The 18,416-nt window shown below is 39.1% G+C and overlaps 1 protein-coding gene across 1 annotated transcript in view; it reads right to left on the bottom strand.

Moving 5' to 3' along the window:
• VWA3B (von Willebrand factor A domain containing 3B) overlaps positions 1 to 18,416 on the bottom strand; it is a gene marked incomplete at both ends in the record, with an annotated part of 90,771 nt that overhangs the window by 16,067 nt on the left and 56,288 nt on the right. Inside the window, 3 exons of the mRNA XM_083362560.1 lie at positions 588 to 678; positions 12,519 to 12,738; positions 17,791 to 17,841. Coding sequence (XP_083218686.1) covers positions 588 to 678; positions 12,519 to 12,738; positions 17,791 to 17,841 — 362 coding nt within the window. The remainder of the gene's footprint in view (positions 1 to 587; positions 679 to 12,518; positions 12,739 to 17,790; positions 17,842 to 18,416) is intronic.

Consider the following 18,416-nt stretch of genomic DNA (forward strand, 5'->3'; position numbering starts at 1 on the left):
TTCTGAACTGGTCAGATTTGCTTTTGTCTTTACTACCTGCGTGGAAACAAACTCTCACATTGTGGACTTTTTAAAAATAGTTTAGACCGCAAGTATGCATCAAACACTCTGTTATTCATTAAAGTTGTAAGTCTGAAAAAAGTTGCTGTGGCATTCAAGAACCCACTTATGAATGGTAACAGAAGTATTGGCACATTTTGGAACATTTACAGGAAAACTTAGAAAAAAACAGGCTGCTTTGATACACATCTAAGAAGTGCTGCACTGGGTCAGATGGGAAGCCCATCTTCCAAAATTGTGTTCACAGCAGGCAAGACCTACTTCACATATAATCATCCAAGCTGTTCTTTGAAATCTTTATTTTTGCTACCAACATTCTTTTTTGTGATTAGATCTTAAAGAGTTGCAGTAAATTCTGTTAAGTACCTGGTTTCAGAAGTGCTATCTGAATGTTGGAACACTTGGTTAAATCATCCCTGTGCTACTAGTTGTACTTACTATTCAAAGAATTTACAGGTGCACACCAGATCTTTTAAATTTTTTAAATAAAATTCCAGCCCAAATATATTCCTATAGGCAATATTTACCTGGGTAATAAAATCCTGTGCTTTCTGATCTTGCAATGACTTTTTGGCCTTTGAGATAATCAAATATTTTTGTTTTTGGTTGTTTCTTTGCCTGTAGTTAATAAAAATGCCTGTATTACATAAGAAATATCTTTTTTTCAATACCAGATATTTGCTCTTTCCAATGTATCATAACAGAATCAACAGAAAACAAAGTACAGATATGCACAACACATTTAAGACTTAAAGATAATAGACTTGACAAAAATTTGGTCCTATATAATAACACTATTTATAATGAACTGAAGTATTATGATTCAATAATATAATTGTTACTGATGGTTTTTTGACCAGTACAAATTACTGAATTCCAAAGTTATGTCAATTTAAAAGAAAACAAAATACAATAGACAAATTAAATTTCTCTACTTTTCTATAGTATCAAAAAATAATCAAATGGGATTTATAAGAAATGGGTCAATCAAATTCTGAAAAATAAATTAAACCAAAGCTATTAAGAATCTCATTGTCTGATCACTGTATCTTCAGCAATATAATTCAAAGGCTGAAAGCTTATGTTCAGCCAATCTTTAAGTCTGGTTTATAATCATCAGCCCAAAAGAACCTAATCACCTTTTTCATAACATTCCAGACACAATATTTCCACAGTTCTTTGGAATAGACATATAAGAGATTTTTTCAGTTCCTAAAGTTGTCAGCAGTGGCGTAGCGTGGGGGGTGCAGGGGGGGCCGGCCGCACCGGGCGCAACATCTAGGGGGGGCGCGCTCGCACTCGCAGCTCTCTGCCCCTGCCTGGCTCACTCTCTCTCACTGCAGTGCTGGCTGTGCGAATCCGATCCGAGCCGCCGGGTCGCCGCCCACTGTGGAGGGGTGTGTACAAATTACTTGCCTTGCCCCGGGTGCTGACAACCCACGCTACGCCACTGGTTGTCAGGTCATAAAGCTGGAAAAGAAACTTCCAGTTTTGGCCTCAGATTGTCTTTGCCAGTTAGATCATACAATAGGACTATCATGACAGAATCACAATATTGGAAGGGGCCATTTAGGCTATCAAGTCTAATACATGCTCTAACCAGGAAACTATGTCTAATCCTGCCTTAGACATGAAAGCCAGTTGGGTGACTTTGGGCCAGTCATTCTCTCTCAGCCCAACCTATCTCACAAGGTTGTTGTTCTGGAGAAAATAGGAGTGGGAAGGAATATTAGATACTGTATGTTTGCTGTTTTGAGTTACTTATGAAAATAGTAAAGGTGGGATAAAAAATATTTTAAAAAAGTAATGAAGTATAAAACACAACTCTTCTCCCTGAAGTAAACATAATATACATCAAACATGTATTTATACAATACATTGTATGTACTGTATAAAAAACAAAGTGTTCTCTCTGTTTCTGTCTCTTTCTATCTTGTTTTTGATCCCAAGACTTGGCATACTGTATGATTCATTTTCTCCAAATAAACTGATTTTAATTAGTCAAATATAACTTTCACTGAATTTTGTTTAAAACTGAATTACATGTGGTCATCTTAAGACTTTCAAAATCCAGATTTGTAAAGCAAATTTTCACAATAAACTACTTATATCCTATTATGGTGATAATAGAGCCTCACTTACAGATTTATTTATGCAATTCTTTAATCTATTTAATAATCCACATGAATAAATCAATAAGCAAAGAGTTGGTCACAGAAGGCATCAATAAAAGACTTCTATTTTTTTTTGATAGTTAATAAAGTTAGAGGTCTTAAGAAAAGTTATTCTCACATAAAAAACAGCTTTTAATTATTTCACAGAAATTACCTTGGATTTGCTAATATAAATGAGCAATTATTAATGTCTGCTAGTCACATTTTTAAATAATTGTTTTACTGGGGAAAGAGAACTTGTATGTTCACGTAGGAGGATGTAATTCAAAAAGCCAAAGCTTTTTATTCATTCTTGAAGCAAAATGAAATGTTGAATGCTGCCTACATATCTGCCCTTCAGTTCTTAAGGCTTTAAAGATTCAGATTAACAGTTACTAAGGATGATGTTCTGACTGGGCTGCTAAAAAAGGTTGTCTCAGGATCAGTGATTGCTCTGTGTTAATCATATCATGTCTACAGCATATGTTGGCAGTTGGGGGAGGGGGGGGAGGAGCAGGGAAGAGCCAGAATAAGCCTTTGAACTAGGGAAATGAGTTGGTACAAATCAAGGTCACAGCAAAATTATCATTGTCTAATTTATCAATCTGATGTATCTGAGAAGACGTATAAATCAAATATTTAAGAAAGTATGGAGAACAATAACATTAATGCAGGGGTTCTCAAAAGGCAGTTCATGAACCCTTCCAAATGTTGAAGAGGATATTTCAATTTAGGAGACTTATCCAGGTAAAGCAGACTGTGGGGTCCTTGCTGCTCTCTGCACTTGGTGGTTTTCTTGCAGATGTTTTATTACCAAACTAGGTAACATCATCAATGCACTGATTGTGTTGCCTAATTTGGTAATGAAATATCTGCAAGAAAATCACCAGGCTCAGAGAGCACCAAGGACCCCACAGTTCAACCCTGAGCTACAAATATTCTCTTCTATCAAAGCAGAACTGCTGCCAGGATTCATTTCCTCCTGCTTGAACAAGTGTTTGTCCAGGCACAGCAGAAGGATTATATGGGAGGTTTCTGCCTATGCCATAACTGTCTGCTACAATTGTCCTATTTGCACCATCCAGGCAAGATGCACTTCCCTGTTTTTAAAATCATGTTTGCAACCTTTTCTTCTACCAATTATAGATATAAGGCTAGAAGGAAAGGCAGAGTTGAACTTCCTGGACTATTCATTGCAGGAGAGGGGGAGACAGAAGGGTTTATGTTGACTGTCCCTATACATGAGACTCTTAAATAAAATCCAGATACCCAAATGCTTGTATCTTATTTTTGGGTTGTTTATGGGTGTCAACTTCTCAAACAAACCTGGCTGAAGCCATCTTTGTTGTTCTAAGTTGCCACAGGTTGGGGGGAAAGGGGGAAGGAAAATGATAGCATTGCTAGACTAAACATAGAACAGTCCCATGGGAACCAAGGCCATTCCCACAGAAGCTGGAAGGTGGAGAAAAGAAGTTTCACACAGCCCACCAATTGCTTTTATTGGGTAGCGTAATCAGTTGCACAGCAGAGGGGAGGGAATTGTTGCATTTAGTTACATTGAATCCCTAAGGAGAATTTTAAAGTTGGTTTCACTTTTGACTGTGCCAATATTATGTATCCAATAAACATGTTCTTTGAGGAAACTTCAAGCCTCGGAGTTCTGATTTGTTTGGGTTTATTAGTCAGAACCTTGACATTAAACCAACTCTCTAAAAACTTTTTCCTGCTCTGAGATAGAAGGCTATTGAAGAGCACTCTTCAGGGTCCTGAGCCCGGACCGCCTACCTGATTCTTTTGGAAGAATGGAAAAGACTCAGGGAAGATTCCAGGATAGGAAATAAAGAGGAAGCAACTACTAACCCCAGTGCAACCCCTGCAGATGGGACCTGGACAGCTACCCAGACTGAGGATGGAGTTCCACTAATGGGGGTTCGGCTGAAAGTCTGTGCAGACAAGCCTGACAGACCTGGGTGCAGGATGAAGTTCTAGCCATCAGGGATTTATACTGAGCAGAGGAGTACTTCCAGCTCAAGAGTACCCCAAGGCTGCCAAGGCTGAGTTCCCCTTGGTCTATTCCCATAGACCTCTATCTCTCATGCCAAAATGGAGAATAAAAAGGGAAACAGGATGGGGTGAATCAGGGGAATGGAAGTACCTGACAGCAGTCCATGGGCACTCGGTCAAAAGTCTGAAGGAGAAATTCGACCGAATGGAAATTAGAGAAGTGATCCTGACTGCCAGGTACGAGGTCTCAGCTGGAGCCAAAGCCAAGACAACCCAATTTCTCCTCACCCGTCAGAGCCTGAGTCTAGTAATCATGCCCCGTGCGGCTTCCCCTCCACCCAGGCCAGCAACAGCATCGAGCCCAGGATTCAGGTGAAGCCCTCTTCTCCAACAGTGAGCCACGAGCCCAGTGGGGCAACCAGGAAAGTTCCAGAGATGTGCCCAACCTCAGTCATGGCTCCAGTACCAGTATCCTGGTTGGCATCCAGTGCACTGGGCACCTTCACCCCTGCAGACCCACCACCAATCAGGATCACATTTGATGAGGTGCCGAATAAGCTGTCTTTCTTTATGAACCAGGTGTGGGCTCACTTAGACCACTACGCTTCAGCCTACCCCAACAAGAGAGTGATGGTGAATGCAGTGGTAGCAAGCCTAGAAGGGGAGGCTGCAGAGTGGATGATCAGTCTTCACAATGAGTACCACACTGGAACTGGGGAACATAGATCTTTTCCTGGAAAAATTAAGAGCCAGATTTGAGGATGGGTCTTAGGTTCTGCAAGCCGAGGTGGAGATACGCAACCTAAAGCAGAGGGGTCAACCCATGAAGGAGTTTGTTTGAGAGTTCCAACAGGTTGCAATCAGAATAAGACAGTGGCCAGAGCGATTGTTAATCCACTGCTTTAAGGAGGGTTTGGACTGCGACCTGTTTCAAGCATGCACCTACAGGGGGATTCCTTAGCAAGTCTGCGAGTGGTACCAGATGGCAGTGACACAGGACATTGAGCTTAAGTGCTACAAGAAGCCCAGTGCTCCCAAATCAAAGCCAAGGTGAAGCCAGGAAAGGTACCAGTTCAGACAAAGTTCAGCAGTGGCTTCAGTTGCCAGGTCCCCCAGAACTCCTACTGGCTCCCCTATCAAGTGCTTCAGGTACAGCCAGCAAGGACAATGAGCTGCTGAATGCTTGGCGCTGGCTCCCAAAGTGAAGACCACCCCTACCACTATGACTAGCTTACCTTGACAACATTCTCATCTTTACAAAAACAATGGAGGAACATGTCAGATTGGTTCGTGAAGTGCTCAAAAATTATTAAAACTACATTTCTGGAGGGAAGAACTTCCTAGCTAGCTGATGCCTTGTCTAGAATGCCACAGTACAAGAGCCATCATAAGGAAGTGGTCAATGCTATTATCCCCTCACAAAAAGCCTCTCAAATCACCACTAGACATCAAGCTCAAAAACACTCCACTGACCCTGACAGCAGCTTGACCCAGAAACTTAGAACTGTGCTGCCAATTTGTGCCACCATGAAAAAAAGACCAGGAAAGCCCCCTGGATTATTACAGCAGATAGTGGAACCTGGGAGGAAATCACAATGAACTTCATGGTAGAAATCCCTGAAAATAGTGGAAATATTATAATTTGGACTGTTGTTGACCTTTTCTCAAAGCAGGCTCACTTTATAGCCTGCCCTGGTCTTCCTCCCTCCCAGAAACTGGAGAAACTGTTTCTAAAACATATCTACTGACTCCACAGAGCACCAAAAACAATCATATCAGACCAAGGGGTCCAGTTCACAGCAAAATTCTGGAGGAAATTCATGAAGCTGATCGGATCTTCTCAGGGGCTCAGCTTGGCTTTTATCTGAATACAAATGGAGCTGCTGAACAAGCGAATGCAGTGGTGGAACAATACCTGAGATGTTATGTCAACTATCAGCAAACTAACTGGGCAGATCTCCTGCCTTTTACTGAAGTGGCATATAACAATATTGTGCACAGCAGTACTGGACTTACTCCTTTTAAAATAGCTACAGGCAGGGAGTTCATTTCTATGCCAGAATACCCTCAAGAACTCCTCTCCTCACAAACACTGACCAAGTGGGTTAACCCGCTGCAGAGCACTTGGGCAAATGTCAAATGTGCCTTAGCCAAAGCCACAAAAATTCAAAAGGAGCAAGCAGATAAGAAGCGATACCCCCTGAAACCATTTCATATAGGAGAGAAAGTGTATCTCTCAATCAAATACCTAAGATTAAAACTACCATGTAAAAAGTTGGACCTAAATTTATTGGTCCTTTCCCTATCATAAAAATCATAAATCCTGTCACAGTGGAGCTAAAGTTCCCACGACTCTTAGGGAAAATACATACAGGTTTCGTTGCAGTTTATTAAAACCAGTTATACAATCAACATTGAGACCAGTATCTCAAATCACTCCAGGTCCCATTATGGTGGAGGGTAACACCCATTATGAAATCAAATAAATTCTTGATTCTATGTATTGTATAAAGGGAAATTACAGTGCCTAGTTCAATGGAAGGAGTGTTTGAAGCTACATGGGTGAAGAGTAGAGATGTAAAGGCAGATAGATGAATACATCCCTCAGAACACTGAATCCCTAAGCAGAATTTTAGAGTTGGTTTCACTAATATTATGTATCCAATAAACATATCCTTTGAGGAAACTTCAAGCCTTGGAATTCTGATTTGTTTGGGTTCATTAGTCGGAACCTTGAAAATGGGTTGATCATTTCTGCACATAACTATTAACACTGAAATATTATGTAATCTTTTGAACAGATTATGGTAGATTAACACAGGGCTTCCAACTGGAACAGCAAAAGCTAACTGAATAGCACCCACCCCCAAAAAATCCCAAACAAGTGAAAAGAAAGCTTTTCACATTTATTTCCTTTTTAAAAAAGATAAAAGAAACACACAATTGGAAATCTCCCAGAGGTCTGGCTTTTTCCTGCTGATAATCTCCCTATGTTATGCTTGCCAAAGACCTTATTTAAAAGTCTTTATTAGCATTTTAATAACCTTCCTTGTCAATAATTCCCATTTTTCTCTGAATGTAATCCTTGAAAGGCAAGAGTTTTCATTTATCATCTGTCCATTTCAGTTACAGATTACATTAGTCAATCAAAAAAGCAAAGCATCTGTTCCTAGCTAAGTACAAGGTGTCCATTTCCTTGAAATGAATATTTAAAGTAATATAATAGCTAAATTAAGATGTTTCATGTCCCTTGCACCCCAAGTGTAATGATTTAGAAAATCAACACATCTCCATTTTATTTGGAAAAATCCAAGAGTACTTCCATTATGCAGATAAAGTCAGCAATTTTATCATTTAAAAAAAGGTTAAGGATTCAACAAATTTATTCACTTGTTCATTCATTGACAGGGCTTCTAGGCCCCTCTAGTCAAACTACTCTGAGGGGTTTAGTTTCTCAAATCCTTACCTTAGCAGGCAACTTCTGAATAGAGAGCTTGCCTGATACTCACTGTTTGGATATAAACATGCATACTAAAATGCACCCCTTCGTGGATTACTGCCTTGTCGTGGCGAAGGGGCTTGCGTAATTCAATGAAGCTATGAGCTATGCCGTGCAGGGCCACCCAAGACGGAGAGGTCATAGCAAAGAGTTCTGACAAAACGTGATCCACTGGAGAAGGAAATGGCAACCCACTCCACTATCTTTGCCATGAAAACCCCATGGACAGTACCAAAAGGCAAAATGATATGACACTGGAAGATGAGCCCCTCAGGTCGGAAGGTGTCCAATATGCTACTGGAGAAGAGCAGAGGGCTAGTACTAGTAGCGCCAGAAAGAATGAAGTGACTGGGCCAAAGCCGAAAGGACGCTCAGCTGTGGATGTGTCTGGTGGTGAAAGGAAAGTGCGATGCTAATAAAGCTTTTTTTCTCCATAGGAACCTGGAATGTAAGATCCATGAATCAAGGAAAGCTGGACATGTTCAAACAAGAGATGACAAGACTGAACATCGACATCTTAGGTATCAGCGAACTAAAATGGACAGGAATGGGTGAATTTAATTCAGATGACCATCAGGTATACTACTGCAGGCAAGAATCCCTCAGAAGAAATGGAGTAGCCTTCATAGTCAATAAAAGAGTAGGAAAAGCAATACTGGGATACAATCCTCAAAATAACAGAATGATCTCAGTTCGAATCCAAGGCAAACCATTCAATATTACAGTAGTCCAAGTCTATGCCCCAACCACCAGTGCTGAAGAGGATGAAATTGACCGGTTCTATGAAGCCCTACAGCACCTTATAGAACTAACACCAAAAAATGATGTCCTTATCATCATGGGGGATTGGAATGCTAAAGTAGGAAGCCAAAAGATAACCGGAATAACAGGCAAGTTTAGCCTTGGAATACAAAATGAAGCAGGGAACAGGTTGATAGAATTTTGTCAAGAGAATACGATGGTCATAGCAAACACTCTTTTCCAACAACCCAGGAGATGGCTCTACACATGGACATCACCAAACGGTCAACACAGAAATCAGATTGACTATGTGCTCTGCAGCCAAAGATGGAGAAGCTCTATACAGTCAGTAAAAACAAAACCAGGAGCTGACTGTGGCTCAGACCATGATCTTCTCATTGCAAACTTTAGGCTTAAACTGAAGAAAGTAGGGAAAAGCACTAGGCCACTCAGATATGAATTAAATCATATCCTGGTTGAATATACAGTAGAGGTGACAAATAGATTTAAGGAATTAGATTTGATAGACAGAGTGCCTGAAGAACTATGGACAGAGGTTCGCAACATTGTACAACAGGTAGCATCCAAAACCATCCCAAAGAAAAAGAAATGCAAGAAAGCAAAATGGCTATCTGAGGAAGCTTTGTAAATAGCTGAGGAAAGGAGGGAAGCGAAAGGCAAGGGAGAAAAAGAAAGATACGCACAATTGAATGCAGAATTCCAGAGAATAGCTAGAAGAGATAAGAATGCCTTCTTAAATGAACAGTGCAAAGAAATAGAAGAAAACAATAGAATAGGGAGGACCAGAGATCTTTTCAAGAAAATTGGAGAGATGAAGGAAACGTTTCATGCAAAAATGGGCATGATAAAGGACCAAAATGGTAGGGACCTAACAGGCAGAAGAGATTAAGAAGAGGTGGCAAAATTACACAGAAGAACTATACAAGAATGAGCTTAACGTCCCTGATACTCCCAATGAGGTGGTCACTGACCTCGAGCCAGACATCCTTAGAATGTGAAGTGAAGTGGGCCTTTGAAAAGCTGAGCAACAACAAAGCTAGTGGAGGTGACAGTATTCCAGCTGAGCTATTCAAAATCTTAAAAGACGATGCAATAAAAGTGCTACACTCAATTTGCCAGCAAATTTGGAAAATTCAAGTGGCCACAGGATTGGAAAAGATCAGTTTACATTCCAATTCCAAAGAAAGGCAGTGCCAAAGAATGTTCAAACTATCGCACCATTGCACTCATTTCTCATGCTAGTATGCTTAAAATCCTACAAGCTAGACTCCAGCAGTATGTGGATCGAGAACTACCAGAAGTACAGGCAGGATTTCGAACAGCCAGAGGAACTAGAGATCAAATTGCCAACATACACTGGATCATGGAGAAAGCTAGAGAGTTCCAGAAAAACATCTACTTCTGCTTCATTGCAACCGGCCCTCTCAATTCCTGGCAAATAGATGGGGAAGAAATGGAGGTAGTGACAGATTTTATTTTCCTGGGCTCCAAGATCACTGCAGATGGAGAATGTAGCCAAGAAATTAAAAGATGCTTGCTCCTCGGGAGGAAAGCCATGGCAAAACTAGACAGCACACTAAAAAGTAGAGACATCACCCTGTCAACAAAAGTGTGTATAGTCAAGGCTATGGTCTTCTCAGTTTCAATGTATGGCAGTGAAAGTTGGACCATAAGAATGGCCAAGCACCAAAGAATTGAGGCCTTTGAGCTATGGTGCTGGAGAAGACTCCTGCGAGTCCCTTGGACTGCAAGGCGGTCAGTCCTAGAGGGGATCAACCCTGACTGCTCTTTAGAAGGCCAGATCCTGAAGTTGAAACTCAAATACTTTGGCCACCTAATGAGAAGGAAGGACTCACTGGAGAAGAGCCTAATGCTGGGAAAGATTGAGGGCAAGAGAAGAAGGGGACGACAGAGAATGAGGTGGCTGGATGGAGTCACTGAAGCAGTAAGTGTGAGCTTAAATGGACTCCAGAAGATGGTAGAGGACAGGAAGGCCTGGAGGAACATTGTCCATACAGTCACGATGGGTTGGTCACAACTTCGCAGCTAACAACAACAACTAAAATGCAGTAAAAGCATTATTCAAATATGAAGTAATGTTAACAATACTCCAAATAGTACTCCAAATAATACATTCACATTATTTGGCCTTGCTTTCTCAGGGAAATATCAACATAGCATGTAATACATTCTTAAAGATATTTAAATAGAGCAGATTTTGGAGACTTAATCAAAAACCATGCTGAAAACACATCAGACAATCTTAACAGCTACTTTCAATATTACTCATTCAATCAATCAATCAATCAATCATTAATTGGTTCTTTCATTCTTTTTTTTTACTTGCTACAATCAAGAAACAATCCCTATGTAGGTCTGCTTCTTTAAAAGGCAATTTCTGATATAAAAATGGTGCCTCCCTTCCTACTGTAATGAACTGACCTCGAGGTAGGAGAAGGAAACAGGGAGACTACATCTCCAGACTAAAAAATTTAAGAACAAACTACATATTACATTGCAGCCATATTTTAACAAAGCATTGCAATGCTAACACCAGGGCTCTTTCGAAGTGCCCTTGGAATCTTTACAGAATAAGTAGTTCAAGTTCCTCAGAAACTAAGGAGAGTTTCAGGAAGTTTCATAACAAAATGTCAGAGTACATTTTGCTCTCAAAGCATGGGTAAGGCACCTATTGCCCTGCAGATAACTTTTAATTACAACTCCCAGCTGATCAATCTGCTAGAAAGTTTGCTTCAAAATCTAGGTTTCCTAATACTGTTTGTTATAAAGCAGTTTTTGAAAATTTTTACCTGGTCTCCAATGTTCCTGGAGAAGCTGATGGCATCCTAAAGCAAATGGGTTAGCTTGATCTCTGCTAAGACAGAGCAAGTCATGGAACTGAACTAGATTGGTTGTTCTGATCAAAGATCTTCATGGAGATTCTGATGGGGAAGTGTACTTTTGTTGGTCCTATAAGATCTTTTAATGGTATTCAACACCATTAACCATGCCATCTTGCTTGATCATCCAGAAGTGGGCATTATGGCATGATAATTGCACTCCAACTAGAGTAGGCAATGTTAATCTATAATTATGGAGAGCTGGACCTAAACTTGTTGTGGCTTCAGTGTGCAGTCCCATGAGGTTTGGAAGCCTTGCATTTTTTATTTAACAGATATATGGGCTCTCTGGGAGAGATCATCTATTTGTTTGGAGAAAATGTCATCAGTATGCTAATGATATTTAAGCATGCATTACCAGGATGAATTGGAAACACTGTGGAAAGCATGAATCAAGCTGAATTGAGCAAAAGCAACTCAGATATTATCCCTCCAAATTGCTGTATACAATAAATATTCAGGATCATTTTCCCACTTTAGTCAGGATCACTCAACAAATGTTGTTGAAGATTAGAAAAATATGGTCTTTTCTGTTATGGTCCACACATTCTGGAATTCTCCACCCTTCCCACCCATGGTTTGAACAGGTACTCCCTCCTAGCCTTTCAATGCATTTTTATTTTGCCAAGGTTTAACATTTATTGAATGTTTTGTGATGTCTAGTGTGGTTATTTGTGATCTCAATATTATCTGATGCTATTACCCTGTAATTAACTACCCAAAATCTCCAAATTAGTTGAGCTACAGAAACTGTCAATAAAATTAAAACAATCCATGTATTTTTCATTTTTAGTGCTTGTTGCATCATTTCAGTACACAGTTCAAAAATAAATTTTGACTGCAACATGCTAGAAATACTTGAAAAGTAATTTTCAAAATCACACATTCTGCATATTTGGCCACTATTGCAGTGTTTTTCAAACTTGGTAATTTGTAGATGTGTGGACCAACTCCCAGAATTCCCCTCCCAGCATGGGAATTCTGGGAGCTGACATCCACACATCACCAAGTTGCCAAGGTTAAGAAACACTGGTTGCTATTGTAAATTGTTTTTGTTTATGGAGTCTTGTTTCTATTTCTTCATTCTTCTTTCATTTACAGAAGCTTCCTTGGAAATTATAAATAATAGCAACCACCAACCTCTTTAGTGGGACAGATGTGGAGTGGGCAAATTCTCTGGGGTTCCTCTTTGGAGGCTACTTGAAGATCAGAAGCCTGTTGCAGGTATGTTAATGCTGTTAGAATTTCATCTTCCAACATCACAAGGTCCTCGTTGGCAACAGGCCAATTTGCATTGGCTAAGGCTTCAAGCAAAGATTCTTTATGTTCCACATAGGACACTGGCTGATCCTGTTCAAATCTAGAAACAAAGTTTATGTCTTAATTATGTATTATTATTTATATGTATTATGATACTAGCATTCCAAAATCAATTACATATATTAACTGTATCAAGTGTGTCCTTTATTAAGAGAAGGGCAACTGTTGGCTAAAAGATTCCTATTGTTACCATGCTCACCTTTTCTTACATTTGCTCCAGATAACTTGGAACATTCTAGGGCTCTCCCATAGCTCCATTGCTATGTTTCCTTTCCAACCCAAAATTGGGAAGAAATCACCAGGGCATAAATAAAGCTACCTCACAAAGTGCTGTCAGTATGCATTTGGAATGGGAGCAGAATAACAGAATAACAGAATTGGAACGGACCCTGGAGGTCTTCTAGTCCAAACTCCTGCTTAGGCAGGAAACCCTATACCATTTCAGACAGTTGGTTGTCCAATCTCTTCTTTAAAAACTTTCAGTGCTGGAGCACCCACAACTTCTGGAGGCAAGTCATTCCACTGATTAATTGCTCTGTCAGGAAATTTCTCTGTAGTTCTAGGTTGCTTTTCTCGTTGATTGGTTTCCATCCATTACTTCTTGTCCTGCCTTCAGGTACTTTGGAGAATAGGTTGACCCCCCCCCCTCTTCTTTGTGGCAACCCCTGAGCTATCATGTCATCCCTAGTCCCTCTTTTCACTAAACTAGACATACCCAATTCCAGCAGCCATTCTTAATATTTGTTGACCTGCTGACCTATCAACCACCAGGTGGCAATGAAAAGCTACAGTGTAGGTTCCATCTACTAATTCTCCAAATTTATGCAGCTGAGTGTAGCCACTAGCCAAATCTTGACAAACTGGAGTCTGAAAAATCAGTTTAATGATTCTGTTGTCAGACTATACTATATATATATAGCTCTGATCATTCAAAAGAATAGAAATAAAAATGTCAAAGCCTATCTGTATCAGTTACATGTATGGTGGACCTGCCCTGAGAAGAACTGATGAGCAGCCACTGAAGACACCATTCCCTAATGAGTAATAGAAGCATATGAGCTAAGTTCTTTCAGGGCTATTCAACTTCACAGCCTCCAATTATATTAGCCTTTAAAAGGACAGAAATGGAAATGACTACGGATACTGAGGTTGTAGTCTTCTCACAGTCAAGACAGGACTACACAGCAGGTATCAGATTCAGGGACCAACAGAAGAGACAGATCTTCCTGGACTTCTGGTTTGACACTGTGGCATAACGGGCGCAGGAAGATGGGGCTCCGTCCTCCACATTTAATTTCACCCCACTGGGGACCCTAAAAAGAGTCGATAGTCACCCCAAAGTGGCAACAAAGAAAGAGGGGACCCTCATCGATTGCACAGGGATGATGGCCTGCTGAATCTGAGGAAGCCCTTCAAACCAACAGGGGAAAGACTGGCTACATTAATATGGCCAGTCAGAAGCTGCTGACAACCGAAGACAAGCACTAAGTAGCAATTTCTGAGCAACATGGATGGAACTGGGTGAGACTTTATCCTCTTTTTATGGCCCTACCACTACTTTCCTGGAAAAAAGAATGCCCAAAGCAAAGAATCCTCCCCAATGATAGAGGGAAGGGAAGTTATTGCCCTGCTCCCTCAGGAAAGGAAAAGCGGCAAATTAAATGCTTTTGGAGAAAACAGAGGAAACTGCAAGATCAATTTGGAACTAATACAGATCTATAGCTTTCAAATTTGGGGACTAAAAGTACCTTTGAGACTTTTGTAAAAAAAATATTTGAAAGTTTGCAAAATAAGCTTGGATTTGGAAAGCTGGAAGACAGTGTCAACAACATCTAGTGGAGAATTATGGCACTACAATTTATTATGCTTAAGGGAAACTTGGCTTGAAGCCCAGACTCAGATAAGACACTTTGTTGTACCTGGACACTTTCACTTTTGCAGACTGTAGCTGGGGAAAAAGGGAAAAAACCTCTTGGAGTTCTTATCTTGTTGAGGACCCTATTGGACTATATAGACTACATATAAAAACAAATGGTAAATATTTGCCTTAAATGGTAAATAATCATCTTCAACACTTGTCTCTAAAGCTCCCAGCTTAATATATCAACAAGAAAATGTTAATGAATTTCAAAAATAAATTCTTTCCATGTTGAAATCAATCCAATAGACAATTGTTTTATTTCAGGATGAGACTAAAATAATGCAAATGAGATAAAAGAACAATTTTCTAAACTAAACTTATAACTCTAGACAATCTGCAAAGAAGGAACTAATAATCAGAAAACAGAAGGAAAATTAGAAGAAACAGATCTAAAGATGGAGGACCTAAAGGAAGGAATTAACAGACAGATACAGACAAATAAAACAATAGAAGATGCAGTGATAACACCGGAAATGGAAAAGACATCGTACTTGTCAAGATCTCAGAACACATTTGAGGATAAGGAAGAAGAGTTGATCGAATGGATGATAAAGTTGTTAGGAGAAATGCTGAATATTGACAAACAAGAAATGAAAAGAAAAACTGAAGGAGAAGGATGGAGGCTGTTTAATGAATATAAATGGGTTAAGTGTTCTTCCAAAAACACTTCAGCCAAATTCCTTTCCTCACTTCAAATAATAAATACAAAAACAAAGGAAGAACTACTTGATGATTTAAATGTACTGACTTGGAAGGTTATCTGGCAAAGGAAGAAAGCTAGAGTAACACTGAAGAAAATTAACATTCTGATCTATTAGATGGGATATTATACTACTAAACAGATGTTTGAATATGGCTAAGAAAATAGATAACTGTTGGAAATAAAAGTATTATTATAATTAGAAGGATAGGATTTGTAGCTAGAATATTATAGTTTGTTATGAGATGGGAAATATGAAAATTCTAAAAGGGTTTGAATAAGGGAAGCTTTTGGTTATCCAAATATAATTTATTATGAGCAAATTATAAGCGATAGTGATATTTTGAACTTTGATGGGAAATTAAAACTTTAAAAAAGCCAGAGAAACAGGATATTGATTGAATAAATGGATTTTAAGTGCAAATGCAATTGAAATATATTTTGGCTAGAAAAGATGTTATAAATTGATACTATCAATATTATGTATAATACCAGAAAAATGTGATAAAGATGTCTATGTTTAATTGTATATGTATTAACAGTAACAAGAATTGTATTTGCCCAGTATGGAAAAATGCATACTACTGGAAGAAGAGAGGACCAAGGAAGCACTGGATGGTGTAGTATTGGACTAAATGAGAAAGTTAATATGTACCACTGAATTACTAATAGACTCAGACAACATGTTGCTTACTAAGTACTTATGATTGTAAAATTAGAAAGTTAATAAAATATTTAATAAAAAAGAAGAAACAGATCTTCCTGAACAAGTTCAGTCAAGCTGATTGTGGTGAAGAGAAAACACCACCCTCTTTGTAATTAAGCAACACCTCCTGACTTTAAGTGTGTGCAGACTCAGGGCTAGCAAAGCTAAAGACTACTCTTCTGAAAGGGCAGGTGTGGGAATTATATATAAAGGTGGTGTGAAACAGCAGATAACAAAGGATAATAATGAGAAGTTTGTAGAGCAAGTAACTGTTGTACTGCCCTTATCAAGGTTGGTATGAAAAGACTCCCCTACCATTTTATTTTGAGAAAATACTTTTGAGTTCTTGGTTTGGACTGTGATACCTCAAAGAGTCTAAAGGCCATTAAAAACAACATGGACTTCTGAGGCCCCACTCTGGCCTCACTATTTACTTGAATAGACATGTATGGGCAAGTTCCCAAGGACTAGGGGCTTGTGATCTTTGTCCCTATATAAAAAAAGGAGATAGGATGATCCTGCTAATTATAAACCAACCAACTTCCTTAAGGCAATCAGCAAATTCTGTGGAAGACACCTGTAATGGAAATTCCCAGGCTGACTGAAACAAGAAAACATAATTGTAGCGGAGCAAGCTGGGCTTTAGGGAAGGCTGATCCGCCACTCATTAATGCCTAGTATTCCATCAGCAAATTGAAAAATGTTTTTCCTGCAACACAACCTCTCTTTATACCATTTTCATAAACTTCAAAGCATTTAATTCCATATCCTCAGCTAAATTGTGGAAAACACTGGAGGCTACCTTAACTGACTAACATCTACTTTGTTTAAAATGTATGATAGGTGAAGAGACCTCACTTGAAAATTAAATAAGGTTTAACCACCCAGGGCCATCTCACCAGTGCCACTGAAACTGTGAAAGGCATGGCTGCATACTGGCCACTCTGTCAAATTCTATATTAACTCCAGGATGGACCATCTCCACAACCAAACATTCACTCCCCAAACCTTGCTGCATCTCTATACCATGCAGCTGATGCACCAACAAAAATCTTAAAAAGAGCATGGAAAACAGAAACACTATACTGCAAAGAAGACCAGCTAGAACTCAATCATTAAGAAAACTAAAGTCATGGCATTTAAGGCCCAAAGCCACTCCTAGAACAGAGCTGACTTTGAGATTAAAAAGATCTGAAGGGTATCGAAATGCATTTTCTTGCTTTGTCCTACATAGAAATCTGTTAATTCACTGCAAATTGTCATACAGAACTACTGAAACTAGCAACTAGAATTAGGTTCCATTTGATCCCAATGCTACCATTGGGTAGTTTCAGTATGAAGAATTCACAGTGTGAGCACAGTGTGACAAGCTCCTGCTTTTTACTTTACATTATAATTAATGGCACTTAGGCTCATATTTAATAAAATAAACTTAGTAAAAAATAAAAAAAACCTTAAATTAACCATATTATATTTTCAAGGCAGGTTGAATGCACTTCTGTTGAGGTCAGTTAGAAAAAAAAGCTTTTTCCCAGTTCAGAAGCATCAAATATGGTTTCCATGCATGAAAACAACAATAATTCATAAGGCACCAGGGACAGAATTTCCATATAATTTTCATTCCCCAATCCAATATGAATGTGGGAAGTACTGAAGATATACAAAAGTTCTTAATATTATAGTGTGTTCAAAATAAGGTAACGGCAACATTCACCCCATTAATCCTTTCAACATATTATAAAGGAAACAGAATGTGGCATCTTACTTCTCTTTTTCCTTCTGCGGTAATGCTTTCCAAACAATTTGGTCAAGGCGTCTATAAAGATAAATGAAACAATCTTTCAGAGTGCAGCTCACTTGTTTAAAGGCAATGAACAATCTAAAAGAATAAGTGTATGCATAGAAGCGGATCCTCTTTGTGCCTGGCAATGGCTTTCTATTGACTAAGGTCTTCTATCAGCTTAACAAGCGATGTCAAGGATTATCCTTGTAGCTTTCTGAATCTTAGGTCTGTCCTAGACAAATCTACCTCAAGAAAATTCACATTTGATATGGACTGTGATCTTCAAAAGCTCACAGGAAAATAAAAACTTTGGTCTTCTGGAAATCACAAAACTGTCTTGGTTTTGCTAAACAGCTCACAAAGCTGCCTCTCTCAAAAATATTTTGCTAAAATAAAACCCCCACTTGATTCATAATAGTACAACAGAGACACAACAAACATTCATCTAATATCAAAATATTTCAGAAAAGAAGAATGTATATGTAGGTACTTCTTGCTGGTTGTGGGAATCGTTCTCATCAATCAGTATTTACAAAAAGGAAAGGAAAAACCCAGCACCCACTCAAAAATTTCTGGTGAGTGTAGCACCTTAACATAAACTATTCTTC

This window comes from Vipera ursinii, assembly GCF_947247035.1.
Source record: "Vipera ursinii genome assembly, chromosome: 4".
NCBI classification, from domain to species: Eukaryota; Metazoa; Chordata; class Lepidosauria; order Squamata; family Viperidae; genus Vipera; species Vipera ursinii.